Genomic DNA, 25,926 nt, shown 5'->3' with positions numbered 1-25,926 from the left:
ACAATGCGTGTGTGAGTTATTATAGAGTTAGGCTAAGTGCTTTTCTAAACAAGCTCAGGCTTCAAGCACTCTAAATGCTCACATTCTGTTTTTGTTTTCTATGTCTTTATATTGGGGAGCACAGATATCCCTAATATGGTCATGTCAGGTGCACAGCTCTGGGTGTAAGTAAAAGCCCCACCCACCTGCTGTTAAGTCTTTGAGCTGTGAGGGGCAGCCAATCAGTAGAAAAGAATGGTTTAAAAAAAGCTACAACAGCTTTTTCCAGACAGACGATGTACTGTGGGGCTTCAACGTGGCCCAGCATAACATAAGGATTATTTTAAACTAATTGTTGTGTAAATCTGCTCCAGTAAAGGCCCAGAGTTGGAAATGAGCAGGTCCCCCTTTAAAGATGGATACAGTTTATTTAAAAGTGATTTGTTGGCATAAACAACTGGAGCTTTTATGAGTTTGCCTGTTGGTTCGGGCACCTCGTGTACATTCAGCTCACTCACTCCAGCGTGCAAATGCAAACCAACACATGCTAGTATCTTCTTTCTTCAGACCTCTGAAGTGGACTGATGCTAATGAACCCTGAACAGAAGCTCCACACATTCGTGGTTCGGTGGGAAAGAGGAGGAGTTATAAAGAGAGAGAGAGAGAGAAGGTTGAATCAATGCCCATAAATCTCCATTCTGGCTCGCAGAATGGCAACATTTGGTAGGAGGAGAAAGGGAGGAAGAGGAGAAGAGGAGAGAGAGGGGGAGGGGAAATGGACCTGAGAGCAGAGCTGATGGAGGCACATGTTGAACAGGTTTACTCTGATTCACTTCTGATGTTTAGCCTTTAGAGCAGCCAAACTAACATTAACTTCTCCGCATCTCTCTCATTCTTCTCTCCTGTCCTTCTCCTTGCACTCCCCCCTCCTCCTCCTCCTCCTCTTCTTTAACCTCCCTGTTGCTGCATGTTTCAACTGCTGCTGAAAGCTGAGCATTTGGATAGAGAGGACAAGAGGCTAGTGGGGAGCAAGACAGTGAACCGTTGTGCTGCAGGAAATGAGTGATGAACGCACCGAACGCTTTGTGAACGATTAATGGGGCGAGGTAGAGGAGAGAGGTGGGATTAAATTCTGAAGAGGTAAAGTGGCATGGCAGCTGCAGAGGGGAAAAAAGGCCGGGTGGGAGTTTGGGTTTTTTTGTATTTTTTTAATGAACTCAGGTACTTTGGCAGAGAGCAGTGACAAGTGGTTTAGTTTGGGGTGATTTGGCAAAGACTAACACTGAGAATGGCGCTGCTGTGAGAGCCGAGACAGACATTGTCTAAAGCTCTCTCTGTTTTTTTCTTGTTTTTTACATCCATCCTTTTCCTCTCTTCCTCTTTCAGGTATAAGAACGTGGAACGTCTGGCAGCGGAAGAGTACGAGAGGGAGCGCGTAAGGGTGTCGAGGAATCAACCTGCCGTCGACCTGAACTTTGAACCCTCGGAAGCCTGGCCTCCGTCATCATCACGCAGCAGCACGCCGTCTTCCTTCGCCTCCCAGGAGGACGCAGAGGCTGAGCTTGAAGCAGAGACCCCAACTGCCGTTCCCTGCACTCCACCTGAGACTGGTAGGATTGCTGAGAATCATGTTCGATGCATCGATCTGTCAATGAGGACGTGGATGATTGATTATTAGGAGATATAATCGTCTCTTGTTACAAAACTGTAGCCAGTTGGCACCGATATGTATTCTAAAATATTACTGCTACCGCAGACTGGTATGGATCCTGCACACAACAATATCAGAGCAATGTTTAGGTTCATACCTACCTACTATTTTACAGTCTTTACCTTACTATATAATGCACCTTGGGGCAACTGTTGTTGTGATTTCGCACTATATCAATAAAACTGAATTGAAAATGCCATTGCTTTCTGCAAGATTTCAAACATAAATTGAGTTACAGCTCCTTAGTGCATGCAAAGGCAACATGGATCTACTATGATACATGTAAAGTTTTAGGCGTTAACGGGATCAAGGTTGGGAGCATCCGCTTCCCAGTACCGAGTGCAACGTACCAAAAGAGAAAAAAAACAGCCTTCAATTCAGTTCATTTTATTGCCTAGAGCTGCTTTATATTGTAAAGGAAAGACCTTAAAACGATACAGAAAAAAAAAACGAACAATGAGACAACCCCCTGTGAACAAGCACTTTGGCGACAGTGGGAGGGAAAAACTACTTTTTAGCAGGAAGCCATCTGTCATGACTAGCTGTTCCCGAGGGGAGGGTCCACTTCCACAGAAATCACACTGTGGAAGAGAGGCAAATATTAATAACAACTAATGATTAAATGCATAATGGTGTATAAACACAGAGGGGAAAAAAATGAGTGAAGTAGAAACACCCAGTGAATCATGGGAAGTCCAACGCAGCCTAGGCCTATTGCAGTGTAACTAAAGAAGGTTTTGTGGTCACCTGATTCAGTTCTAACTAAAAAGCTAGTTTCTTGTGTCTGCGTGGTGCTTGTCAGACAGTTGCCAAGATTAATATGGATTTATTTTAATGTTAGTAACAGTTTTAATGTTACCTGTAACCATAGACTGTGTGTACAGACGGTTGCAATGATGTGTGAAAGGTGTCCAGTGCTGCTGGCAAATACTTTGAAAACTAATAGTTAAAAACACAGGATGTCCTGTTCAGTTCCTATCTGAGGGGCCTACGGCACTTATTCTCAACCTTGCATGGTTTTTACTTTGCAGCTCACCATTTAAATTAACATACAGACGCGAGGGAAAAGAAGCAGCAAGAGGGAGACAGATTGTGGAAAGTAGTAAGAGGAGAGGATACTTTTGGAAAAGAGTGAGGGGATATGGGTGAAGGGGTGAAATGAACTTTTGAAAGACGTTTTTGAATGTGCCGTGCCAAAACATCCATGCAAGGAAACAGCCTCGTTTTGGGAGTGCACGCAAACTGAAGTTGTGTCGCTCACACAGGCTGGTGTTTGAGGCCTCGCGCTGCCGTGTTATTCTAACCCTGCCGGTCTCAGTGCGTGGACTGTGCTGTTGAGTTATGGGTGTCTACCGTGTACACGTGTGTGTTTCGGTGTAAACAGGAACTTAATTCTTCATTTCCTGCTCATATCCTGGTCCTGCCACAGCCTGGCTTTGTGTATGTGCTGTATTATTTACATTCTGTGTTTTTGCTTTTCTTGTCACGAGCAACACAGGTGCCTTTAAAATACATCTTTCAAACAGTATTTTGTCATAGATATGTCACATGTAGTGCCATACAGTATGTTTCTGTGTGACTGAACTTCAATGGAAGTTGTAAAAAAACATGAGAGGAGGTAAATAACTCTGTAAATAACTCTGATGTTTTTGTGACAGAAGAAGCCAACAACTTTAGTGCCAGCGTAGACGCAGAGGAGAAAGAGGCAGAAGCCACTGCTGAGGAAGAGGAAGGACGGAAAGATGTGGAAATAGAGGAGGAAGTGACAGCAGAAAGGGAAGAGGAAGAAGTTGAGGAACAGGCAGAGGAACCAGAGAAGGAGAGAGAGGAGGCAGAGGAGGACAGTGGCATCCTGAGCGACAAGGAACGGCAGAATGAGGAAGTAAATGAAAAGGACAACTGCTCAGCCTCCAGCATCTCCTCCGCCAGCAGCACTCTGGAAAGAGAGGAGAGGGGCAGCAATGAGAGCGGTGGGTTTTAAAAGGAAAAAGTGGAAATTAATAAATTTTTATGATTTAGATTTGGTTTCAAGAACCTGCATTTATGATTCATTTCACTCTAATGAAACTAGAAAGTCACTGAGCTGCAGTGTGCGTTTTGTTCCTTTCCGTCTTTAACCACATCGCCCTCTTTCCAGGCTTTAAGGAGGCAGAGGTGAATGAGAACTGCAACAAACTCCTCAACAGCAAACTCTTTATGCTCGACATGCTGTACTCCCAGAACAAGAAGCCCAGCGATGAGGAGGAAGAGGAAGATGTGGACAAGGAGAAGGGGGAAGGGGAGGACAAAGAGGCTCAGCAGGATGCAAACAGGCAACCTGGGGAAGACCAAGAGAAGAACAGCAGGGACGAGAAGTCGGACCATCGCGGCAGCATCCGACCGATCGCCGAGCGGTTCGGAGACTTGATCAAGGACATCAGCACGACTCACGCTCATTTGGACAGCCCAGCCAACGAGCCCCCTCCTCCCCCGCCCAAAAAGGAATCGGACACGATCTGGGACCAGCTGCTGGCCAGCCCTCGAGAGCTGCGCATCGGGGACATCAACTTCACCGACCTGACAGAGGAAGACGACAAGGACATCCTCGATGCCGTTTTGATGGGGGGCTGCGGCGAGCTCCCGCCCCTGCCTCCGCCTCCGCCCTGCATCCCCCGCTTCCCTCCACCCCCACCCATGTTGGGCAGTTGCCCTCCGCCACCACCCTTATTTGGCAGCATGAGGCCTCCACCTCCTCCTTCATTTAACGCCCTAATTCCAGTGCCTCCTCCCCCAGAGCCGCCTCTCTTTAACAAAAAGAAGAAGACGATCAGACTCTTCTGGAGTGAGGTGAGAAAAAAAACACTCACGTTATAATTTTAATTATGAATGCAGAAAAGTACCAACAGATACAGTGTAATAAAATACCACCTGGAAAGCATCTGATTGGCTTCATTTTACAGCGTGACAGCTGCCTAAAACACACTGTCAGTGCAGCAAAAGCATAGGATAGGAAAACACACAATGGAACAATCAGTCATGGATTGGACTCCCCAGAGCTCAGACCTCAACATTATCGAGGCAGCGTGGAATCATCCTGACAGAGAACAGGATAAAAGACAGTCAATATCCAAAGAAGAGCTTTGAAAGTCCTTTAAGAAGCCCGGTGAACTATTCCTGAAGCCTGAAAGGAAAATACAGGAAAGTTTACCTAAAAGTGTTCAGGCAGAATAAAGGTGGTCGTACTAAATACGGACTTTGAAGCTTGTTATAATTGTACTTACTCTTGTTTTTACCTTTTTATACTATATTTCCAAGTGTGTTTGCTGACGTTGAAACAAATTGCTGTGCATGTTTCCCTATTTCTATATATTTGCTAGCAAAATATATAGAAATGAGGGGTGGGTGAAGACTTTTGCACGGCATTATAGTATGCTATAATTCGCACATCATTTAAATCCCTTATTCAACCGACAATAACACATCAAATACAGGCAACAGGACGTTGTTATTACATTTTGAAAAATATATTCCTACTGTGTTACACATTGTGAGCATTCAGGACCTGAGGTGTCCAGTCCTAGAGTATGTGTTAGTTTGTCTGGAAGTCTTTCGAGTGTTTTCTATTTCTTGCACGGTAGATTTATAACTTGGATCCGTCTGTGCAACAGTGAAGTATAATCACTTTCAGTGGTGATTTTTAATACTGCTCGAGGGCCTAAACAATATAAGCATTTAAGATTTATTCGACTATGTCCGTATTCTCTATTGCCGAAGATGCTATGGGCCAAAATACCAAGTTGATTTTTTTTTAAACTGCATGTTTCCATTAGCCAGTTAAGATGAAACAGTCACCAGAAACAATGACTCACTCAACATGTTCCTTTGGCCGCTGGTATTTGTGGTTCGTTGAGTTCAGAGTCTCTCATTTACCTCTTTTATTGTAGGAAGTGGGAGTCTGACACATGTCTCCATCTGATGCACTCATGCTTGTTTTGTTTGTGATCAGGTGCGTCCGACAGACTGTCAGTACAGGGACTACAAGAGGAGTGGAGAGTCATTCTGGTCCAAACTGGAACCGGTGAAGTTGGACACAGCCAAACTGGAACACCTGTTTGAGACAAAGTCAAAGGAAATACCAGTTACAAAGGTATGTAACTGTACGATACTGACTCCAAAAACTAGTTCTAGCAGCATCTAAGAGAAGTGCCGCGAGATTATCCATTTAATAACAATAAATAGAACTAGTTCAAAATTTGCTTTTTATATAAATTATCAAATCTTTGTCAAGCAGTTAAAAGTTTTTGTCCATTATTTTTTTACTTTGAAGGCAGATTTTTCACAGGTTAAACAAGGTCATGTGTGTCTTGATCCTGATCAAACGGTGCAGTCGGTTGTAATTCTCACAAAGCCTCAAAATAAGAAAAATATGATCTGCAAAGAAGGGAAGATAAAGCCAGGCCTCTCGCACTTTGATCCACTGCTACCACCCCCCCCCCCCTCCCCCCCAATATATTTTTGAGCTGAATGAGTTAGTAGTAGGTCACTTCAGTTCAGCTACTGGACTACAAATAATGTGACGGCATGATGGTGGTCTGTAGTTATCAAAGCAGCAGTGGACCACCGGTGCACTGAAGCCATCTGAGGTCAGAAGAAGCTTCATTCATGTTGCTCTCATAATGTGCATTCTTAACCTTCCTATTAAAATAACATGGTTAGAATATTTAAAATCAAATAAAGTTTCCCTTCTACAGCCGGTGTACTTTTGTGACACGTATTTCTTTTGTCTCCAAGCTTAAAGGTACAGTCAGTCGTTTGTTTTTTATTTATTTAATAGAAAAAAAAGAATGTTGTACACATAAATTTACATTGAGTAGCGTGTAAGTACGTCTTCCAACAAACTGATGTATTCTCATGAGCTTAATCAATACATGAAAAATACATAGGACTAGACACTGGTTTGTGAAGTCCCACCATCATGTATGTGGCTATACAGCAGACACATATGTAGTACAACAAAGTTAGAGTAAAAAGGGAACTCAGGCATTTGCGTCCTGTGGAGGCAAATTTTAATTCATGTCTGCACGTTCCGACTCTGAATATGAAGGATCATACCATTTTTTTATCATCTGAGAGGGGTCCTGTTCATCAAAGAAGGAAAAATGGAGTGAAAAAAACAAAACACAACCACTATCTGAAAAAAATCTCTTGAATTGATTTCAGCGCTCTAACACAGCGGTCCCCAACCCCCGGGCCTCGGACCGGTACCGGTCCGTGAGTCATTTGGTACCGGGCCGCGAGAGTTGAGGCTCAGGTGTGAAAAGTATGGTTTTCAGGGTTTTTATCGGTTTTCAGCGTTATTTTGTTATCATTTTGATCGTTCACTCGGTTTTCCTTGGTCTTTTCACGTGTGTTATGAATACATCTTCTGTTTTTTCGGTACCGGTACTAGTTTTATTTTGTTGTATTTATCCGCGACACCTTAAAGGCCGGTCCGTGAAAATATTGTCGGGCATAAACCGGTCCGTGGCGCAAAAAAGGTTGGAGACCGCTGCTCTAACACACAAAAACATGCTATGAACATGCTTATTTATTCCCAATATTGTTGCAATTGCATACCGCCAGCAGAGTAGACATGCAACCCCTCTGTCTCCAGGTAGCTTAAAACTATTGGAAGGAAACATCAAACATATAAACTGTATTTACACATTGCATAGTTACAAAAAGACACATGTTAATCCTCGTCTTGTTCTAATAAAAAAACAGTCACAAGTTTCTGTTTGGATGGCAAAAAGGTCTTGTGGTCTTTGTACAAACTCACATTGTGTTGTACTTAAATTCCTACACAGTATATTAACTTTTCCTTCCTTCTGGGAGTGCAGCTCCACGTTGTTGAAATTTCTAATCCTTACAAGCCCATAAACCAGACCACACTGAGAAACGAGACGCAGAAAATACAGGAGGGAGCAAAACAGAGATCCAGCAGTGACCCCCCCTCCCCCCGTCTGTATTTTTATGCTCCAGAAAACAGCGGCCGATGGCAAACGCCAAGAGATCATCGTTTTGGATTCCAAAAGGAGCAACGCCATCAATATTGGTCTGACAGTCCTGCCTCCACCTCGCACCATCAAGACAGCCATCCTCAACTTTGACGAGTATGCTCTCAACAAGGAGGGCATAGAGGTGAGAGATTCAAACAATGGTAAAAAAGAAAGGGAGTGATAAACAGATCACATCTGCACTTTGCTGTCCTCTCTAATCCCACAATTTCATTTTTCCCCTCGCAGAAAATCCTGACGATGATCCCCACAGAGGAGGAGAAGCAGAAGATTCAGGAGGCTCAGCTGGCCAACCCTGATGTCCCGCTGGGCTCTGCAGAGCAGTTTCTCCTCACCCTGTCCTCCATCAGTGAGCTCTCTGCCAGACTCCAGCTCTGGGCCTTTAAAATGGACTACGAGGCAACGGAGAAGGTGAAACAACAAAAACCTCAAGAGTGTTAAGAAAAATGTACTTTCCATAAGGGGAGGGAACCAACACCATCACTACATCCACATTTGAAATGATACTTAGCAAGTAAAAGTGGTTTCCTTAAAGCAGAAACAGACCACAGAGGTTTGAGCAAATGTGCTCAGCATGTGTGCTTATTGTGTGTACTCTTTAAACCCGTATCACTAAGTATCAACATCCTTTTAGTACAAAGAACATCCGCAAAGCATCAACATAGTTACATCATGACAAAATATGCACGCTTATTAGCGGCACCTCGTCTTCTTCTGGCACGGCGTCGTGTTTTATTCGAGCGAAGAATGCATCCAGGAGGAGAAGTTCAAAGCCAAAGCCTGGAGTATGAGAAACATGCTGCCCCTCTGTTACCGCCCTGTAAATTTTACAGCATCCAGCGGGATGTTGTTGTCTTTAATCTCCATGTAAGGCACGATTCCCCCCACCGCATATTCGGCAGAGCCGTGCTCCCGGCTCCGCTTTGGAAGTGGAAGCTTTAATGGAGGGAAGCACAGCATGCAGGCACACAAACACATGCACTCAAGAGAACCGGCTGCACAGAAACAAGAGGTCGACTTAATCAGAAACATGTTTCGTGCTGAAGTTTGACTGAAGCAGCAACCTCTGTGGCAACCTCTCGCGACCTTAAACAAGAGCAGATGATTTTAGGTGGCAGACAACATGCACCTGTTCGCTGTTTATTTAATGGCAGACTAATGAAACACATGTCTTTGGGAGTCTTAATTAACTTGTGTGTGTGTGTGTGTGTGTGTGTGTGTGTGTGTGTGTGTGTGTGTGTGTGTGTGTGTTTTCCTACTAGGAAGTAGCAGAGCCACTGCAGGATCTGAAGGAGGGTATGGATCAGCTGGAGAAGAACAAAACTATCCGCTACGTCCTCTCTACGCTGCTCTCCATCGGAAACTTCCTCAACGGCACCAATGTGAGTCATGACTGTTACATCAGATTACTGGGAGACAAGTCAGTAGAATCTGAGTTTGTTTCTCAAAATAAACACAACATTCCTGTTCCAGGCTAAAGGCTTCGAGCTGACCTATTTGGAGAAGGTTCCAGAAGTAAAGGACACGGTCCATAAGCAGTCACTGCTCCATCACGTTTGCTCTGTGGTGGTGGAAAACTTCCCTCAGAGCACCGACCTCTACTCAGAGATAGGAGCCATCACGCGCTCTGCAAAAGTATGCTGTGCATTCACTGCTAACCTATTCTGCATCTCTACACTGTAAAAGATCAAGACTTACATTTGCTTGAATTTTGTCAAAATAAGTCCAAAAACCTAAAAAGATAAAACATAATTTTTTTCCCCTGACTGAACTGAAGTTGGAAGCACCTCACGCCACAATCAAATTATCAACCCGCAGCCAATAATCATTTAAATTTCAGAGCAGAAGGGGAAAGGAACCTTACCTGTTAAACATGCAAACAAAAGCTGTTGAGGAAAAGTGTATCCCTGGTTAGTTGTTGGTTGAATGTGTGTGTGTGATCCCAGGGCCTTTTTGAAGGTTGAGACGTGGTTTTTGGTTTAAAATTGGTGTTGTTTAGGATGAATTATTAGACACACATTTAAAAAAATGTATGTGCAAGAGTAGTTGTCCTAAATATTTATAACAATTAAAAGTTTCACTTCTATCACCATGAAAGTTTTGAATGTGGTTGGATACTTTTAGGTGACCTTATAAATACCATGCATTTTGATTTATTAGTGCTTAAAATAAATTTATGTATGACCAGAGGATTTTGACCCACTGTAGATTAAACTGTAGATTTGCAATGGCCAGATCAAGGCAAGAGCCAGTGGCATATAGAATAGTGTCATCAGCATGTAAATTCTACATTGCAGTTTTGAGTGGCTGAGATAAAGTTGTTTATATAGAGAGTGAATAAAAGAGGTCCAAGAATAGATCCCTGTGGAACACCTATATAAATGGTAAGTGGACTTTAAAATGGACCTGAAACCATTAGAGGGGCTGTTCATCCAGACAACTGAGAATCATTTTTGAAGTAAAATTCAATATAAGCCGAGGACATAAAGATGAACACACATATAGACATTCTTTAAATCTTTAGTATCATTTTACATAAATCTTGTAAATGGGCACTAACATCGGCATAACTTTGTGCTGAACATTGGGGAGGTCAAGATCTCTGTCTAAATAAATAAATAAATCTGGGTAAATTCCCAGATGATTAAACGTGCAACTATTTTGCTGGTAATAACTGAAATAAGTAAAGAAAATCAACAGCCTATTTATGCAAGATAATTCCTAATTTTATTGGGGGGTTATATTGGTTGGGTCTGATTATTGGAGGGGCCATAAACCCCAAATCTCCCTGGAAATTACGCCCCTGGGCACTAAGATATCCTGTGTTTGAGTAATTTGAATTGGATTGTATAAACGTTATTTTCAACAGGTGGATTTTGACCAGCTGCAGGAGAACTTGTGTCAAATGGAGCGGCGCTGCAAAGCCTCGTGGGACCACCTGAAGGTGATTGCCAAGCACGAGATGAAGCCCCAGCTGAAGCAGAAGATGTCCGACTTCCTCAAAGATTGCGCAGAGCGAATCATCATCCTTAAGATTGTTCACCGCAGGATCATCAACAGGTAGCTCGTCTCACAGTTTGAATCATGTATTATTGATGTTTACCACAAAAAAAAACAAAAAACTAATTCGTCTACTAAAACCAACACTGTGCTGTGTGAATGAGGAAATCTGTGTAGTGCAACACATAAAACAGGAGGTAGGAAGAGTTGCCATCACCCTCATCTCCTTCCTTTCAGGTTCCACTCCTTCCTGCTGTTCCTTGGTCACCCGGCCTACAGTGTGAGAGAGATCAGCGTCCACAGGTTCAGTAAAATCCTCAGCGAGTTTGCGCTGGAGTACCGGACCACCCGAGAGCGTGTGCTGCAGCAGAAACAGAAACGAGCCGACCATCGCGAGCGCAACAAGACCCGAGGAAAGATGATCATGGACGTAAACACTGCTGTGAGTATTTCTCTCTCTCAAACACGCACACACACACACACACACACACACACACACACACACACTTCCAACCCCTTTTTGTTCTTCAAACTGAAGTGCTGCTTTTTCATCTTTCTCGCTTCATTCTATTCTATCCGCAACTATTCTTTGACTTTCACTCTTTATTTCTCCCATAGTCTGATGATGAAGAGGAGCGTGAGGTATCAACTGTCTGTGTGTTTGTGTGCATGAATCCACTAACTGCATCTAAACGACTAAACGATACGTCAAAGGCACCAGGCACTGTACTGTTTGCAGTTGGATGTTTTTCTTGGTGCTTCCACTTTGCCGTGTTAAAGTTCAGAATACTCAGCTGCTAAATTCTGATCCTCTTTGATTCCGTCTCGCTCCAACAGTGTGGTCGGAGTAGCGCAGGGAGCAACAACAGCGCCCCCAGTGGGGGTCAGGAAATTGAGCAGCCTCAGGGTTTGGAGCATGCCGAGGATGCTGCAGAGCACGAGCACATGAAAGCGGTGCTGAGAACCAGCCTCAGTGGCAGTGACAAGGAGGGCAGCGGCGTGCCGGGACTGCGGACACGGACCAGGTCACGGCCTGGACGAGGAGGTGGGGAAGGGAGAAAGAAGATTTCTGGAGTTGGGTCACTCGAAAGGATTTCCCTACTAAAGATTTTCTCACCTGTTTATGCAGGACGCAGCATGCAGGCATGGACTCCGCCTGTGGAGGACCCTCAGATCTGTGGAGATGATGCTGCAGACGAAATCATGGAGCGCATAGTGAGGTCAGCCACTCAGGGTCCAGGAACCAGAACCCAGCCCAGAGAGAGGAGGAGATCCAGGGCCAACCGCAAGTCATGTACGAGCTCACCTCTGTCCCAACTGCACATGTCACGCTAATTTAAGTTCTGAATATATCAGGTTTTCAAACTGAAAGCATGACCATGAAAATGTATCTAATCTAAGAAGCTGACTGCACCGTGGATGATGAGTAACACCTCCAAGAAGACATCAGGAAACAAGCATAAGAAAAAATATGTGAAATATAGTTTGAGATTTTTCAAAAAAAAAAAAAAAACACTTCAAAATCATGACACTGCTTTCATATAAATATAAAGCTAAATACAGCAATCAGAGTAGCTGAAAGCGAAGGGAAATTAAGCACCTTAAAGTCACTACAGGCAAAAACATAATTGTTTCTACATGAGGTAGAGTACAGTTTGTAGACTGTATATAAAAGATGGACTCTATACAGATCCTTAAATGACACACTGTGGTTATTAAAGTCCTGCTGCTGAAACCACAAGCATGGTGTTTTATCTGTCTTATCTTTCTAAAACCAAACATTACCTACCTGGTGCCTGGTGGGTCTAACATGAAACCGAGTTTTCACACACACACACACGTATATAGTTATTTTTTGCTTCCCAAACATGTTTTATTTCATACTAGTAAATGTCTGCTTAGATGTATATTTTAGTATTTTATTTGTTGGAAATTTCAGAAAGTTGTTGCATATTTAATGAGAGTATATTTCATTCGCTCATTCGGATCAAGGAGTCTAACCCATGCTTGAGTCAAAGGCTCTCATAAACCCCCAGCTGCTCCACTCTGCATGCCAAATATACACGTTTCTCTCCAATGTCTCCATTAAATGTGCTCAGAGTAGAAGATATGTTTTCCACATACTCTGAGCCAGAAATCATTACTTCAGCAGCTTTTACATATAAGTTTTTACATACCAGACTTTCCAGCTCAGGTCCTGTGTGTTGGAACCTTTCAGATCCTGATTTTTTTTCTAGCAGCACATTGATAGGAAATAAAGTCATAAAACGTAATATTCAGAATCCTCCGTGTGTAAACAGTTTATTTTTTCTATTAGTCAACAAAGTGAAATTTGGCTTTATCTCATACTTAGACATCTCTTTGCAAATACCGAGGTGGTAATTTAGATGGCTAGGAGCTCATCTGCATGTTTAAACATGCAATTTCAAAAAACCTATTCACGTCAAAAAATAGATTTCTAATGTAAGCACTCAACTGCATAAGTTTAATGGTTATTTATGGCCTCTTAATTACATGTTCACCATTAATTTCTCTGTTTAAAACCAAGTAAATATGACTGTTATTTGTTGATTGTTACCAAAGCCGAGATATGGATTGTAATAAACCCCATGCAGAGCAGATGTAAGTCTCAGCAGGTTAATTACAGTATATTATAAATCCTGGAGCATGCATTCAGTTAGTACGTAGTGCAGAACTGGAGAACATGAAAACATCACACGACTGCACGGTGACTCTCCGCGTCTTCTCTTCACAGTGAGGCGGACGCTGAAAAACGGCCTGACGCCAGAAGAAGCTCTCGCTTTAGGGCTAACTGATTCCCCAGAGCCACAGATGTGATCATCCACCTCTCGCCGTGAAAACTCAGCTTCAGATGTCTGTGTGAAATCTCTGTCAGCCTTTGTCCTTTTAGGTTTTTCCCAGCGGCTCTTTCTGCCTGATGTTTCTGAGTGAAGAGGCGGCATTACGACATTTTCACCTTCCAGAAGAAACAGTGGAGGTCACGAGGGAATGCTTCTCATAAGGACTGATTCTGTTCAGTTAGGCAAGGAAAAGGAAAATGTATTCAAGTGACGCTGCCTCTACACTGAATTATTTATTTATCTGAAAACGATTTGAATGCTGGGATGATTTTCGCTTGTGAGTGTCAGCAGCTGTGACGTCACCGTTTTTGGGGTTTGTGTTTTTTTTTTTCTTCATTTGTTTAAACTGTGAATTTTGGTTGTGAAGTTTGCCAGGCTGAGGATGAATTTGAATTTGTTCCCTGGAGAAAAAACAAAGATTATCAGTGAGAGCATCTACACATCTGAAAAGTAATGAGCGTGGCTGTGCTTTTGTAGGGACGCGAAAGGTTATCAAGCTGATGAGTGCCTTTCACTTCAAAGGGGCGATGCTGTACCTCCGTTCTCTCTTCGTTAACGTATTCACGTCCTAAATTTCACTTCCTAAGGCATGGTTCTCATGAGTATTACTGTTGAAAATCTTCTCTGTTTTGTTTGTTTTTTGTTTTTTTTTTCAGTATTTATTTGCAAAGCTCTGACGTCTTGCACCTTAAATAACATTAAAGTGGACCCATTGTGCTCATTTCCCACTCCATATTTTTAGTTTTTTGGCTCCGCTAGTTTAAAAAGAATCTTCTTTAATCTTAACACAAGCCGTTTTAACTCCCCCCCCCCCCCCCCCCCCGCCCTTTAAGCCAACTCTTTTCTGATTGGCTTTCTCTTAAAAACAAAAGATTTGATCGTATTAGGGATATCTGCTCTCATCGATCATACAGTGCCATGAGTAGGAAAGAAAAAAGGCTCAGTTTTGAAGTGTGTGGCTCACGGGGTTACTGCATATATGCTGACACGCTTACTTGAAACTGCATACGCCAGTGTAACAGTGCATATTTGCCAGAAAACGAGGAAGAGCATAATAAGTCCACTTTAATAGTCTCATGCTGAAATGAACGACTGAAAACACAAAAAATAGTTTTTATCTCAGAGGAACTGTTTGTAAAGTGTAAAAAGAAAAAAAAAAGGACTTTTTTTTAAAAAAACAAAACAAAAACATTTTAATAATCTATTTTGAGGAACATGCAGACAGTTCTGCATGATATGTGTAAATGCCCTTGTCAGCTGCCAGGTCCTAAATACTGTAAACTCTACAGTGTGCATGTTTAGTGCATTTCACATTGTGTATTTTTGTAATTGCTGTAGAAACGTGTATTATAGTCTGAGACAAAGGATCAATTGTGGCTTGTTTTTTCTTTTTGTGAATTGAAGAAATGTGTTGCTCCCTGCTAAGAGAGAGAGAGAGAAACAGAGGGAGGAGCATTATCTGGACGTTTGATTTGAGCTCTGTGGTCACACTCTGTCACGTACCAACTTGAACAGTCTAGACGCAAGAAACTGGGAAACACCACTGCATGAATGCCATGTAGTGAGCTGAACGTTCTTATAAACACTTTCACTTGAAATGCCGTGTATACACATTCTGCAATAAAATAAAAACCATAGAGTGCAAACTTGGATCTGCGTGTCATTCCTTCCCCCAGCGTTCACCTCTGTGATTGTGAGCCACGTGGTGTGGTTCTACTTGATAACCTTTGGAATAATCAGGTGCCGTAAAATGCGCTGCTGCTGCTGCTGCTCGCTTTACGGTGTTTGTCCAGTTTGTGCAGCTCTGCATTCATTCATGGTTTTGTTAATCAGTGCTCAGCGCTGCGTCTTTGGTCCCTGCGTCCATGGCAAAGTTAATGAGTCTGCTGTGGGGGGCTGGATCACCTCCCTGCTGGCGTGTTATGATCACTCTGGAGGAGAAGAAGCTGCAGGGTTACAAACGCAAACTGCTGTCCTTTGAGAAAGGAGAGCACAAATCTCAGGAAGTCTTGGAAGTCAACCCAAGAGGACAGGTAGGTGCACATAATGATCACAGCAAAGTGTACAACCATGACATAACAGCCTTTAAAAAAAAAAAAGTATTATAGTTATTTTAACACATATCAACAGCGGTAGCGTCTGGATAGAAGACCAGTCTCTTACTGACAGAGATGAAGGCACAATGTGGGAGCAGCTAACACATAGACTGTATGTAAAAGATGTCTGTAGAGTCCCTGTTCAGGTGTGTCTGTAAGCTTGTTTTTCAAACTATGGGTACAACACACAAACAGGGGCATCTGCTAATTCGTCCTAAATAACGTGCTCTCAAAGGCACTAACAGCACAGATACAAGGTGCACTACACAATGATGAGCCTCAAAACCTGACGTCTTCTGCCAATTTTTTTCTGTCAGCTTCCCGCGTTCAAGCACGGAGACATCATCCTGAATGAGTCCTGTGCAACATGCTTATACCTCGAGGTAAACGGCAATATTTTAATTGATTACTTGAATTTATTGTATTTATAATTTGTTTAGCTTTTAGTACACTGCTTTGATTATTGTTTTCTCACTGTTGAAACAGAATCAGTTTAAGTCTCAGGGCATCAAGCTGATTCCTGACAGTGCTGATGACCAAGCTGCGATGTACCAACACATGATGGAGGGCCTTGCCCTCACTGATAAACTCAGTAAGTTACACTTGCACAAGTCTGAGCGCTGAGTTACAGAGGGGACAGAAGCCATGAAAACAGTCACACATTAATGTGCGTTCTGCTTCAGATTCAGTTATCTACTACGACTGCTCCGTCCCTGAAGAGGAGAGGCACGACTTTGCTGTAAAGAGAAACAAAGAGGCTCTGACTGCTGAACTCAAACTGTGGGAGGGTTACCTGGAGAATGTACGAACAATACGCACACACTTGTGTACACTTGCAGGCACTCACACACTGTGTTGACAGTACTGCGTCTTTCACTTCTCCATCTAGGTGGCTGCTGGCTCATACCTAGCAGGGGCCTTCTCCCTAGCCGATGTGATCGTCTTTCCAAGCATCGCTTGTGCATTTCGTTTCGGGTGGGTAGCTAAGCAGTTGATTTGTGTGAAGCTGCAGTCCAATCGCCTTTTTCCAGTAACATGATGTGTTTTCTCTTTAGGCTGTCTGTGGGGCGTTATCCTAAATTGGCCAAATATTACAGCCTGCTGAAGAACAGAGCCAGCATTAAAACCACGTGGCCCCCACACTGGGTGGCCAGTCCACAGGGTTATGACATCCTGAAGGACCTCTGAAACACAAAGAATCCTCCCTTTGTCATTTTAGAGAATTCCTGTAAGTCTGTGAAATAAAAACATTTAAACAGCTTGCTTACTGTACTCTTAATTTTTCACAAGATTTTTTTTTATTCTTAAAACTTGACCACAGCAGCAACAAATCACCTTATAGATAAAGCTTTGTTAGAGCACTTTGGTTTTGGGTCCTTCTCCCATGTAGTGAGTGGCAATATGACCTTTTTGTAGTGTGAGGAGAAAGTTTTCCATCATGTTGGGCGGCTTTCAGAGTCACCTCCTCCATTCACATGTAGGATCCTAGAAGGGTCATTTCTAGGATGACTTTGTTCTCTTTATATGCTCCAATTAAGATCAATTGTCAAAGAATATGGAATTTCATTTAACTATTATGCTGATGACTTAGTGATCTATCTCCCTCTCAAATAAATAAATGAATGCAGTGAATTTTGAACCTGAATGAGCATAAAACACAAGTGGTAGTATTCGGGCCTCCTGACCCTCACTCCTACTCGAAAGGTGAAAGCTTCATGTTTGATAAACAAATAAAAGCTGTTGTTAGAGCTAGTTTCTACAAACTGAGGTTCTGAGGCTCTGCTTTGGTTTTGGGTTGTTTTGACAGTCACCATATAAGACCATATTCCCCCTGCTTTGGCTTCTTTGTTGTGTTTGAGAAGTGATTTTAAAATCAGCATGTCTCTACCTTCCTGAGCTTTTAACTACACACTCTCCCAAAATATCACTGAGGTCGTCTGACCAGATGCTTCTGCATATATCTCAGATCGGGCCTTTGCTGTAGCTGACTCGGAACTTTGGACCTGCTTGCTGCTTCACATCAGGACCTGACCACTGTCTTTTAAAACATATTTTTTATTCCTTGGCTTTTTCTCTGAGTCTTAACATTCGTTATTTGTGTGTATTGTGTTTTTTTTTTATTGCTTTTACTGGCTTATTTTATTTTTACATCACTCAGGCTGACGCTTGCTGTTTATATATTTGTTTAAAAATAAAATGACTTAATGTTGCAATTTGCAATAAATATTAACACAGCTTCCATCAGTTATTCTTCATAAAAACAGCTTATTTATTTCAGGTCAGTCACCTTTCTAATTATGCTTAAATACTATATAATACTATATTGTATTGGGATAGAGGCATATGTGAATATTTGGAGGAGGATGTGTACAATGTACATCTTGTCATCGACTACACAAAGTGCAGAAGGTAAACAAAGAAACAAATATTTTATTTTTTTTATTAATTCATTTTATTTATTTCAACAAATCATTCAGTGGTGACTATCAAAAATATAAAGGAGGCAAACTGATAGAAGATGACTGAGTTGTAGTTTTTTCTTCCAGCCAGTAGATGGCAATCACGCTCTTATAAAAGCTTGACATCCCCTCCTACAAACCATAAGAAAAGTAAGTTGAGTTTGTCGTCTGCGCATTTGCTTTGTGCGTCCAGTTCAGTGACCGTCCAAACTGTGAATCTCAAGTTAAAGCCATGGCCAAGGACATGACTCTGCTGTGGGCGACCGGCTCTTGTCCCTGTTGGAGGGTGATGATCGCTCTGGAGGAGAAGAACCTGCAGGGCTACAACCAAAAACTGCTGTCCTTCGATAAAATGGAGCACAAGTCCAAAGAAGTGTTAGATATAAACCCCAGGGGACAGGTAGAAACGATCTTTTATCAAATCACCCCGTATAACTAACAAAACACTTGACTTTGCACCGTAATATTATATAATAGCCTCACGTTAACGTCACGGTCATAAACACTGATATCTGCGCTGTTGCTCTGCAGGACGGTTAACGGATAAAGAGTTGCAGTAACGGCGGCAAATAGTGTCAACTCTGATTAATGCTTTTACAAAATCATAAAAACTGAACGTTTCATTTAGCGTATATTCATTTACTCAAGGAGATTTTTTTCTTCAAGGAAGACGCTTCAGGACACGCCCTGCTGCACCTGATTGGATGAGCATTTCTCGGGAGCTGACACGTGCTCGAAAAAATATGGGCTGTAGAGATGAGCACGCGAGTTTGCAGCCGTGTTTCGAACTGCACCAACATGGCGGCTCGTTTACATTAGAGAAAAGTTAACGGAAATGTGTTTATGAAAGCATCTGAGGCGAGAAATGCACCGTGTAGCTGTCTTCATTTATCATAAAAACCGACTAGTTTAAAATGTTTAAATGCATATTAAAGCTTTAAGATAACCAGTTTGAACTTGACTAGCATATACTAGCACACTTCCATCACACTTTAAATGCGTCTTATTGAATTTATTAGGGAACAGCACAAAAGCAGGACAGTGTTAAATAAAATGTAGAAATGAGGGGTTGTATCGTTGAATATGGGCTCTTGAATATAACCTGCAGCTGACTAAGTGTAGTAAAATAAGCAGTTTAATTTACATCTTTACACTTTCCAAATCTCAGACTGGAAACTGGCCTTTAACCATAAATACGGGAAACACTGCAGAGTGTTATTTTATCCCAGTAAAGTTCTGTTAAAATAAGTAATCAATTTTTTTTAATTGTATTTGTTTGATATACAAACGGTTAACCTAATTAACACCCAGTAGCCTTAGCATTAAAACCTGTTATACAGTACCTAATGACAGTTTTCTTGCTGACACTATTATAATTTCTTTTTCAGATTCCCACTTTCAAACATGGAGACAATGTCATCAATGAATCTTACGCAGCCTGTTTTTACCTGGAGGTGAGAACGTCATTTTGACAAAATATTCACTCACACTGAATGCAACATCACAAAATGTGCCCCAGTTAAATGTGTGTCTTTTACTAATGTCTTGCAGAGCCAGTTTAAATCCCAGGGAACCAAACTGATCCCAGATGGCCCAGCAGAACAAGCTCTGATGTACCAGCGCATGTTTGAGGGTCTCACATTCTACGAGAAACTCAGTAAGTGTTATCTGTATTTTCAAATCCTGATTTCTCCTTTTATAAATTATTCATCTAAACCTCAATTCTCTCAAGGAACTTAGGAATGCTGCAAAATGCATATCTCAGATTTTAAAGGAACCATTTTTAATCAGAGTATTGCATAAAGTCAGTTACACTTGTAGGATATTGATCTGGTCAGTTTAGTAGCAGATGGTAGCATGAGGCGATACCTGGACCCTAGAGGTATTCCAACTCCTCCAGGATACGAACCATTGACAGAAGGTTTGCTGTATCTCCTAGCACAATCTCAAGAGCATGGAGGAGATTCCAGGAGACAGGAAGTTGCTGTAGGAGGCCTGTACAGGGCTGTAGATGGTCCTTAACCCATCTTCTTTGTGCAAGAAGGAACAGGGTGAACACTGCCAGAACTTGAATATGACCCCCAGCAGGACACTGGCATGAATGTCTGACTAAACAATCAGAAACTGACTTCATGAGGGTGGCCCCTGTCCTCACTGCCTGACGCCATGGAGCCAGATTTGCTTTTGCCATAGACTAGCAGAATTGGCAGGTTCATCACTGGTGCTCTGTGTCTGCAATCTGACATCTAGTGGTAACATTTTGCATCTGTAACGTTAATATTTTACGTATGTTTTGTTTTTCAGCTACAGTTGCCTACTATGAGTGGTATGTCCCTGAAGGTGAGAGACATGAGTCGGCTCTGAAGAGGAACAAAGAAGCTCTGGTCACTGAACTCAAACTCTGGGAGCGTTACCTGCAGAAGGTATGTGCATGAACACACAAACTCAGACAGACTCGGCCTGCTTTGATTTGTTCCAACTGTATTTTTTATTTTATTTTTTTCAAGCAGGGCTCAGGCTCTTACCTGGCAGGACCGTCTTTCACGCTAGCAGACGTGGTCGTTTTTCCAACAGTTGGCGCACTCTTTGGGTTTGGGTAAGCACACAGAGGCTGTTTGCATTTCCATGTGGTCTCATCAGTAAAATGAAGGATGATCTGTAGACACGGGACTTGAAAGTCTCCTTATTCTGATTCGTAGGTTGTCTCCAGAGCGTTATCCTAAACTGGGAGAGTACTACAATCTGCTGAAGGAGAGACCCAGTGTCAAAGCCAGCTGGCCTCCTCATTGGTTGGAGAACCCCAAAGACGAAGATAAACTGAAAGATGCACTGAAAGACATCTGATATTCATACACAGATGTAAACATGATGCTGCATAATGACAGAGCAGCTTTTGTTGCCCTTATGCATTCTGTGTATATCTAACAACAGTTTCTGGTTACTCATACATGTTCAGCTTTGTCTAATAGCAGAATAACTCAGTCACACTACCGTAAAGTAAAGAACTAGTTTTCCCTGCTCAAAGCTAGCTCAAATGCTTTGTGTTTCCATGACTTTGCATAGTTCAATAATGCATCCTTTCCACAACTTTGCATCTTTTTCCAGATAATTAAAAAAAGTGCGTTAGCTTTGTAGACATGCACTGATTCAAGACTTGCACATTTGTAACAAAAATCTTCTATTTGCAATACACATACAAAGTCACCTGTTACATCCCTCTGCAGCCTTCTTTCTTTCTTACAGTTATATTGGCGGTTGGCCCCCTGCAGCCTCTAATCTCCTCAATGTTTTCAGATGGTGCTTATTGGCCACACCTAGTCAGGTGTGGATGAAAGCATACCTGAGGCAAGTTTCCAGGGAGATCACTTGTCTTTGCCTTGGTGGCACCAGCCTTTTTAGCCAACCAGGTATTCCATTTTAAGAAAAAAAAAAAAAAAAAACCTCTTCTCACTAACACTCTGGTATTCATCTTTTTTAAAAAAAAATTTATATGTCGCGGCTTTTGAGCCGGGTCGTAACATAAGTGGGGGCTCGTCCAGGATTGTTTGAACATTTTTGTGGAGACTAAATATCAGTTTGTTTTACTTTTAAGTGGGTGAGTGAAAGTGTTCACTGTGATTGAGCAACGTCCCTTTAGTAAGTGTGTTTCAGCTGGGTGGCTGTGCTGCCCTTCCATCAAAGCACTTGTTTGTTATTTTGCTTTGTTGTTTTAGTTTATTGTGTTTGGTGGTTATCCTGGGTGGGGGTACGCTTCAGGGTTTGGTGGGAGACTGTACCCCGGTCTGCTGCCTACCCTTGAGTTTGCGTTTAAAGTTGCCTTGAGCCCGGTGCACCACTGAAGACTAGACGGGTAAAGTTTTATTTTTATTTTTATTTTTTAAAGCATTTTAGGCTGGGAGTTGCACATAGTAAACCAGTGGCACCAAACTTGGCAAGAGGTTTGAGACCATTAATTATGGTCTGCAGCTGAGGCAGGTAGGGCATTTTTAAGTTGGCGTAGTGTGTACACTGTGTGTGCATCTAATGTCAGTGTTGATGGATGCTAATGAGATCCTCATGAGGTGAGTGTTTTGTGCTGTGACCTTTAGTGTTGTGGGGAATATAGCTACTTTTGTTGGATCACTTGTGAGTGTTGTTGGCCAGGTGATGGCAATAACACTGTGGGGTGCTGAGCCACCTTTGATGTGATCATTGTGTGGCCATAGCTCTCCATTTTGTGGTTGGTCACTAGTATGCTTGCTTTACTGAACCTTGTGGATTAAAGTAACTTGTTGTGGTATGAGGCCACTTGTATGTGTGGTGGAGACAACCGATCAATTGGTTGTGATTATTTGTTGCTACCAGTGTTGGTCAAGTTACTTGAAAAAAGTAATCAGTAACTAATTACTGATTACTTCCCCAAAAAAGTAATCCCGTTACTTTACTGATTACTTATTTTCAAAAGTAATTAATTACTTAGTTACTTTTTAAAAACATGATTTACAACCTGAATAGGTGATAAAGTGATAGATCTTTCAGCCCAATTCTACTTTTTCTGCATAATTCATCATACAAAATGTAATCAAATGGAAAAGTCTCTTTTTTTAACTTGTTTTATCAGTTTTAATCTTTTAACTTTATGCATCAAGCAAAAATTTAATTATATGCAACATTCTCTGACTTGAATAAATTAGTTTAATATTTAAAGCTATTTTCTGCACATTCCAGCACATAAAATAAAATATTTTTTGTGTTTACACTCACTCTTTCAAATAGATGAAAGTAAAACACAGCAGAAAATCAATAAAGTCAAAGACTCAGCGGTCCTGTTGCTCTATTTTCACCTGTAAAGCAGGACTGCGGTAGGCGGAGGTTTACCCTGGTGCAGGTGTGCCGCAGCGGTCAGTGGAAGGATCCGCGAGTTTCTCTGTGAGTTTCCCATTACGTCGTTGCGCACTCGGTGCTTGCTTGGAAGTTTAGGGGTTTTTTTCGCTGTAAAAAGAAGTTTTCTTCCCACGCACGATGAACGCTAATGTTTTTGTCACTTTTTATGGAATCAAACTCAAAGTAAGGTCAGTACTTCCACGCTTTAAACGCTGCACGCTCATACTCTCTCCCACAATCGATATGTGATCCATTGTTGATCTGCACACAGCTGTTGTCACCAACGGCGCACTCGCTTACGTCACTGTCGTGAGACATTCTCGCAAAAAATCAGTTTTAGTAACGCAGTGTTCCTACGGGAAAGTAACGGTAATCTAATTACCGTTTTGCAATAGTAATCCCTTTACTCGTTACTTGAAAAAAGTAATCTGATTACAGTAACGCGTTACTGCCCATCTCTGGTTGCTACTTTTGGTTTTGTGTTGTAGCAGGTCAGGTAATCATTTTGGGTTTGACTGTTGTGCTCCTTTGTGTTGGTCACATGTTCCTTTTTGTGTGTTCAGTGTGGCAACTTCAAATCCTCATGCAGGGGCATCCATGCTTAAAGATGCCAACTATAATGTGAACACTGTGCTTCTGTTAGCTTTTACTTTTATTTCAGGTTTGTGGGTCAAGGACCTGAAGGCTTCAGAGGGGCTTTTAATAAATTTAGGGGTCCTAGAGGAACCCTTTTGAGGGAGGATGTGTTACGTCCCTCTGCAGCCCCTAATCTCAATGTTTTCAGCTGGTGCTAATTGGCCACACCTAGTCAGGTGTGGATAAAAGCATACCTGAGGCAAGCTTCTAGGGAGATCACTTGTCTTTGCCTTGGTGGCACCAGCCATTTTAGCCAACCAGGCATTCCATTTTAAGAAAAAAAAAAACAAACCTCTTCTCACTAACACTCTGGTATTCATCTTTTTTTGTTTTCTTTTTTTGTTTTCTTTTTGTTGCCTCCTTTGAGCCGGGTCGTAACATCACCTCATGTTTTATTCTTTGTTGGATCCATTTCCTGAGCTTTTCAGACATTTTCCTGAACTTCCTGTGTTAAACTACGAGTGGCCAAATCCAGTCTGGCACATTCTTAAAAAGAAGGAATGCACAAAAGTCTGAAAACCACAGAAGACAAAGTGACAATGATGATGATTTCAATTCAGAATTCTTTGAGCATTTTGTCTACATTTCATCCGTTGCCGGAGCTGTGACCCCTTCTCTGTACATGTTGTGCGTGGTATAGCTGAAGGCGAGCCACAGACCTTTGAAGTCAGTAATAGGCAATATAAAATAGGAAAAAAAAAAAAAACTGGGAACATTTCTTCTGTTGTAAATGTTCTTTTTACTCACTGGCCTTATACATTAAATGTTGTGATAACCTTCCATCAGTTATCCTTAATGAAAACCGCTGTAATTATACTAATGTCTAAATATTTTATATTGACATAGAGGGTGACCATATTTGAATATGGAGGGGGGGTTGCTTGTCAAATATCAAATATGTCTTATCACCAACAACATCGATGGTACACAAGCAAACAAAGTGTGATAACAGAAGTGTCCTTCTGTATTTGCTTTGAACCTGTGATGGTATGCAACACGGTGGCCCCCTGAGTCCACATTATTATAAACAGCTACATTTACTCTTGGTAGAAAAAAAACATTGAGATCATCAGGACAGGGATGGATCTGAATTCTGGGGTTCAGAGGTTTGGAGAAACTTTCTCTCTTTCATCACAGCTGAGCTGTCCTTTCAGGAACATCATCTGTAAGCTCATCGCAGGGAACAAGCAGGACTCTCCATCTTCACCAGCAGCTCCCTCAGAGGGAAATCTTTACAGCTCCACCCCAGAAGATGAACAACCCCCGGACTTCATGATTGTGACCTTTGCTTTGTGCAATGTTAGAACCTCAGAGGCTCTGGACTTTTACACAATGATGTTATATTCAGTCCTGTATCATGTTATATATTTCAATTTGAAATGATCCTCTCTGGTTAGTCTTGTATGAATGAGTCTTAATTACTTCATGGCTGCTAACACAACATTAGCAATGTTAACACAGTGTTAAATAATTCCAGATTAAAGTTTTTGGTTCAGCATACAAATGAAGACCTTTTGTCTGTTACTTTTTTTGTTAATGTTGTCTCATGCCCTCTTCATGCAGCTTCATGCAGCTGACTACATTCAGTGTTAAAAACAGTCTGAGATCAGCAGCTTTCTTAAACAGCAAACTATTTATGCTCCTGAGTGTAAAGAATTTAACTGTTTGGCACCTTTGCTGCAAAAGAACAATTCCAAATAAGAAACCAAATTTACATCATCATTCCTCAGTTGTGAAAGAGACATCCCAACCAGCCACGGCAGATGGCTGAAGCCCTCCCTGAGCCTGGTTCTGTCTGAGGTTTCTTCCTGTTAAGAGTTTTTCCTTCCCACTGTCGCCAAGTGCTTGCTCACAGGGGATTCTCTAATTTTCGGGGTTTTCTCTTATAATAACTTGAGGCAATGGTTTCTTTGATTTAGAACCTTTAAACCATATAAATATTCCTTTTAATCTGCAGCAGTGATTATTCATATTTTTGCATAAACAAATTGGGGTTCCAATTAACTAAATGACACAAAAGTGATATTTCAATTACTAGAGTGATATTGTTAAAACATGTAATCAATACATAAAATTAAGGAATTTTTCCATCTCATGTCTCAGCATGAGCCTATTTTAGCTTGTTAGCTGAGAGAGTTACAAAAAAGCAATCCTGGGAAGAAGGTTTTACTGACAACTTTAAGAGGGAGCTATGGTATCTTACAAAGTAGCTTTGTGAGTGCTTACATTGTAATGAATTGTTATTAAAAAGTCCACTAAGCCCATATCACCGCTTCTATGTTGACA

The 25,926-nt window shown here is 41.8% G+C and overlaps 3 protein-coding genes across 12 annotated transcripts in view; all 3 read left to right on the top strand.

Moving 5' to 3' along the window:
* fhod3a (formin homology 2 domain containing 3a) overlaps positions 1-15,225 on the top strand; it is a 70,338-nt gene extending 55,113 nt beyond the window's left edge. For 4 of the 9 annotated variants that reach the window (XM_086280762.1, XM_086280760.1, XM_086280761.1 and 1 more), the window contains 14 exons: positions 1,366-1,589; positions 3,349-3,660; positions 3,828-4,516; positions 5,676-5,816; positions 7,691-7,849; positions 7,954-8,136; positions 8,988-9,107; positions 9,199-9,360; positions 10,595-10,785; positions 10,963-11,167; positions 11,344-11,367; positions 11,563-11,770; positions 11,855-12,019; positions 13,481-15,224. In XM_086280762.1, the coding sequence (XP_086136888.1) occupies positions 1,366-1,589; positions 3,349-3,660; positions 3,828-4,516; positions 5,676-5,816; positions 7,691-7,849; positions 7,954-8,136; positions 8,988-9,107; positions 9,199-9,360; positions 10,595-10,785; positions 10,963-11,167; positions 11,344-11,367; positions 11,563-11,770; positions 11,855-12,019; positions 13,481-13,563 (2,866 nt within the window). In that variant the 3' untranslated portion in view covers positions 13,564-15,224. Of the gene's footprint in view, positions 1-1,365; positions 1,590-3,348; positions 3,661-3,827; positions 4,517-5,675; positions 5,817-7,690; positions 7,850-7,953; positions 8,137-8,987; positions 9,108-9,198; positions 9,361-10,594; positions 10,786-10,962; positions 11,168-11,343; positions 11,368-11,562; positions 11,771-11,854; positions 12,020-13,480 lie in introns of all 9 variants that reach the window. The other 5 variants (XM_086280758.1, XM_086280757.1, XM_086280754.1 and 2 more) reach the window with 3 other exon arrangements.
* A 97-nt stretch (positions 15,226-15,322) lies between these two features.
* Positions 15,323-16,937, top strand: LOC147304301 (glutathione S-transferase A-like). Its single transcript, XM_086280764.1, has 6 exons — positions 15,323-15,619; positions 16,000-16,065; positions 16,169-16,274; positions 16,366-16,484; positions 16,572-16,657; positions 16,738-16,937. The coding sequence occupies exons 1-6, from the start codon at positions 15,452-15,454 to the stop codon at positions 16,868-16,870; spliced, it is 678 nt and encodes a 225-aa protein (XP_086136890.1). The 5' UTR covers positions 15,323-15,451; the 3' UTR covers positions 16,871-16,937.
* A 1,326-nt stretch (positions 16,938-18,263) lies between these two features.
* LOC147304300 (glutathione S-transferase A-like) lies at positions 18,264-21,352 on the top strand. 2 transcript variants are annotated; one of them, XM_086279611.1, is made up of 6 exons: positions 18,264-18,541; positions 19,530-19,595; positions 19,693-19,798; positions 20,446-20,564; positions 20,649-20,737; positions 20,841-21,352. In XM_086279611.1, the coding sequence occupies exons 1-6, from the start codon at positions 18,374-18,376 to the stop codon at positions 20,983-20,985; spliced, it is 693 nt and encodes a 230-aa protein (XP_086135737.1). In that variant the 5' UTR covers positions 18,264-18,373; the 3' UTR covers positions 20,986-21,352. The 2 variants fall into 2 exon arrangements, with proteins under 2 accessions (XP_086135737.1, XP_086135738.1); XM_086279612.1 differs by having other exon boundaries at positions 18,265-18,541; positions 20,652-20,737.
* The last annotated feature ends 4,574 nt before the right edge of the window (positions 21,353-25,926 follow it).

The sequence above is a fragment of the Aulonocara sp. 'chitande type north' Nkhata Bay genome, linkage group LG22 (genome assembly GCF_057382095.1).
Source record: "Aulonocara sp. 'chitande type north' Nkhata Bay isolate Kocher_YH1m ecotype deep benthic linkage group LG22, A_spYH_male_GT1.1, whole genome shotgun sequence".
In the NCBI taxonomy this organism is placed as follows: Eukaryota; Metazoa; Chordata; class Actinopteri; order Cichliformes; family Cichlidae; genus Aulonocara; species Aulonocara sp. 'chitande type north' Nkhata Bay.
Note: the sequence above shows the minus strand (reverse complement) of the source record. Positions and strands in the feature narration are given on the sequence as shown.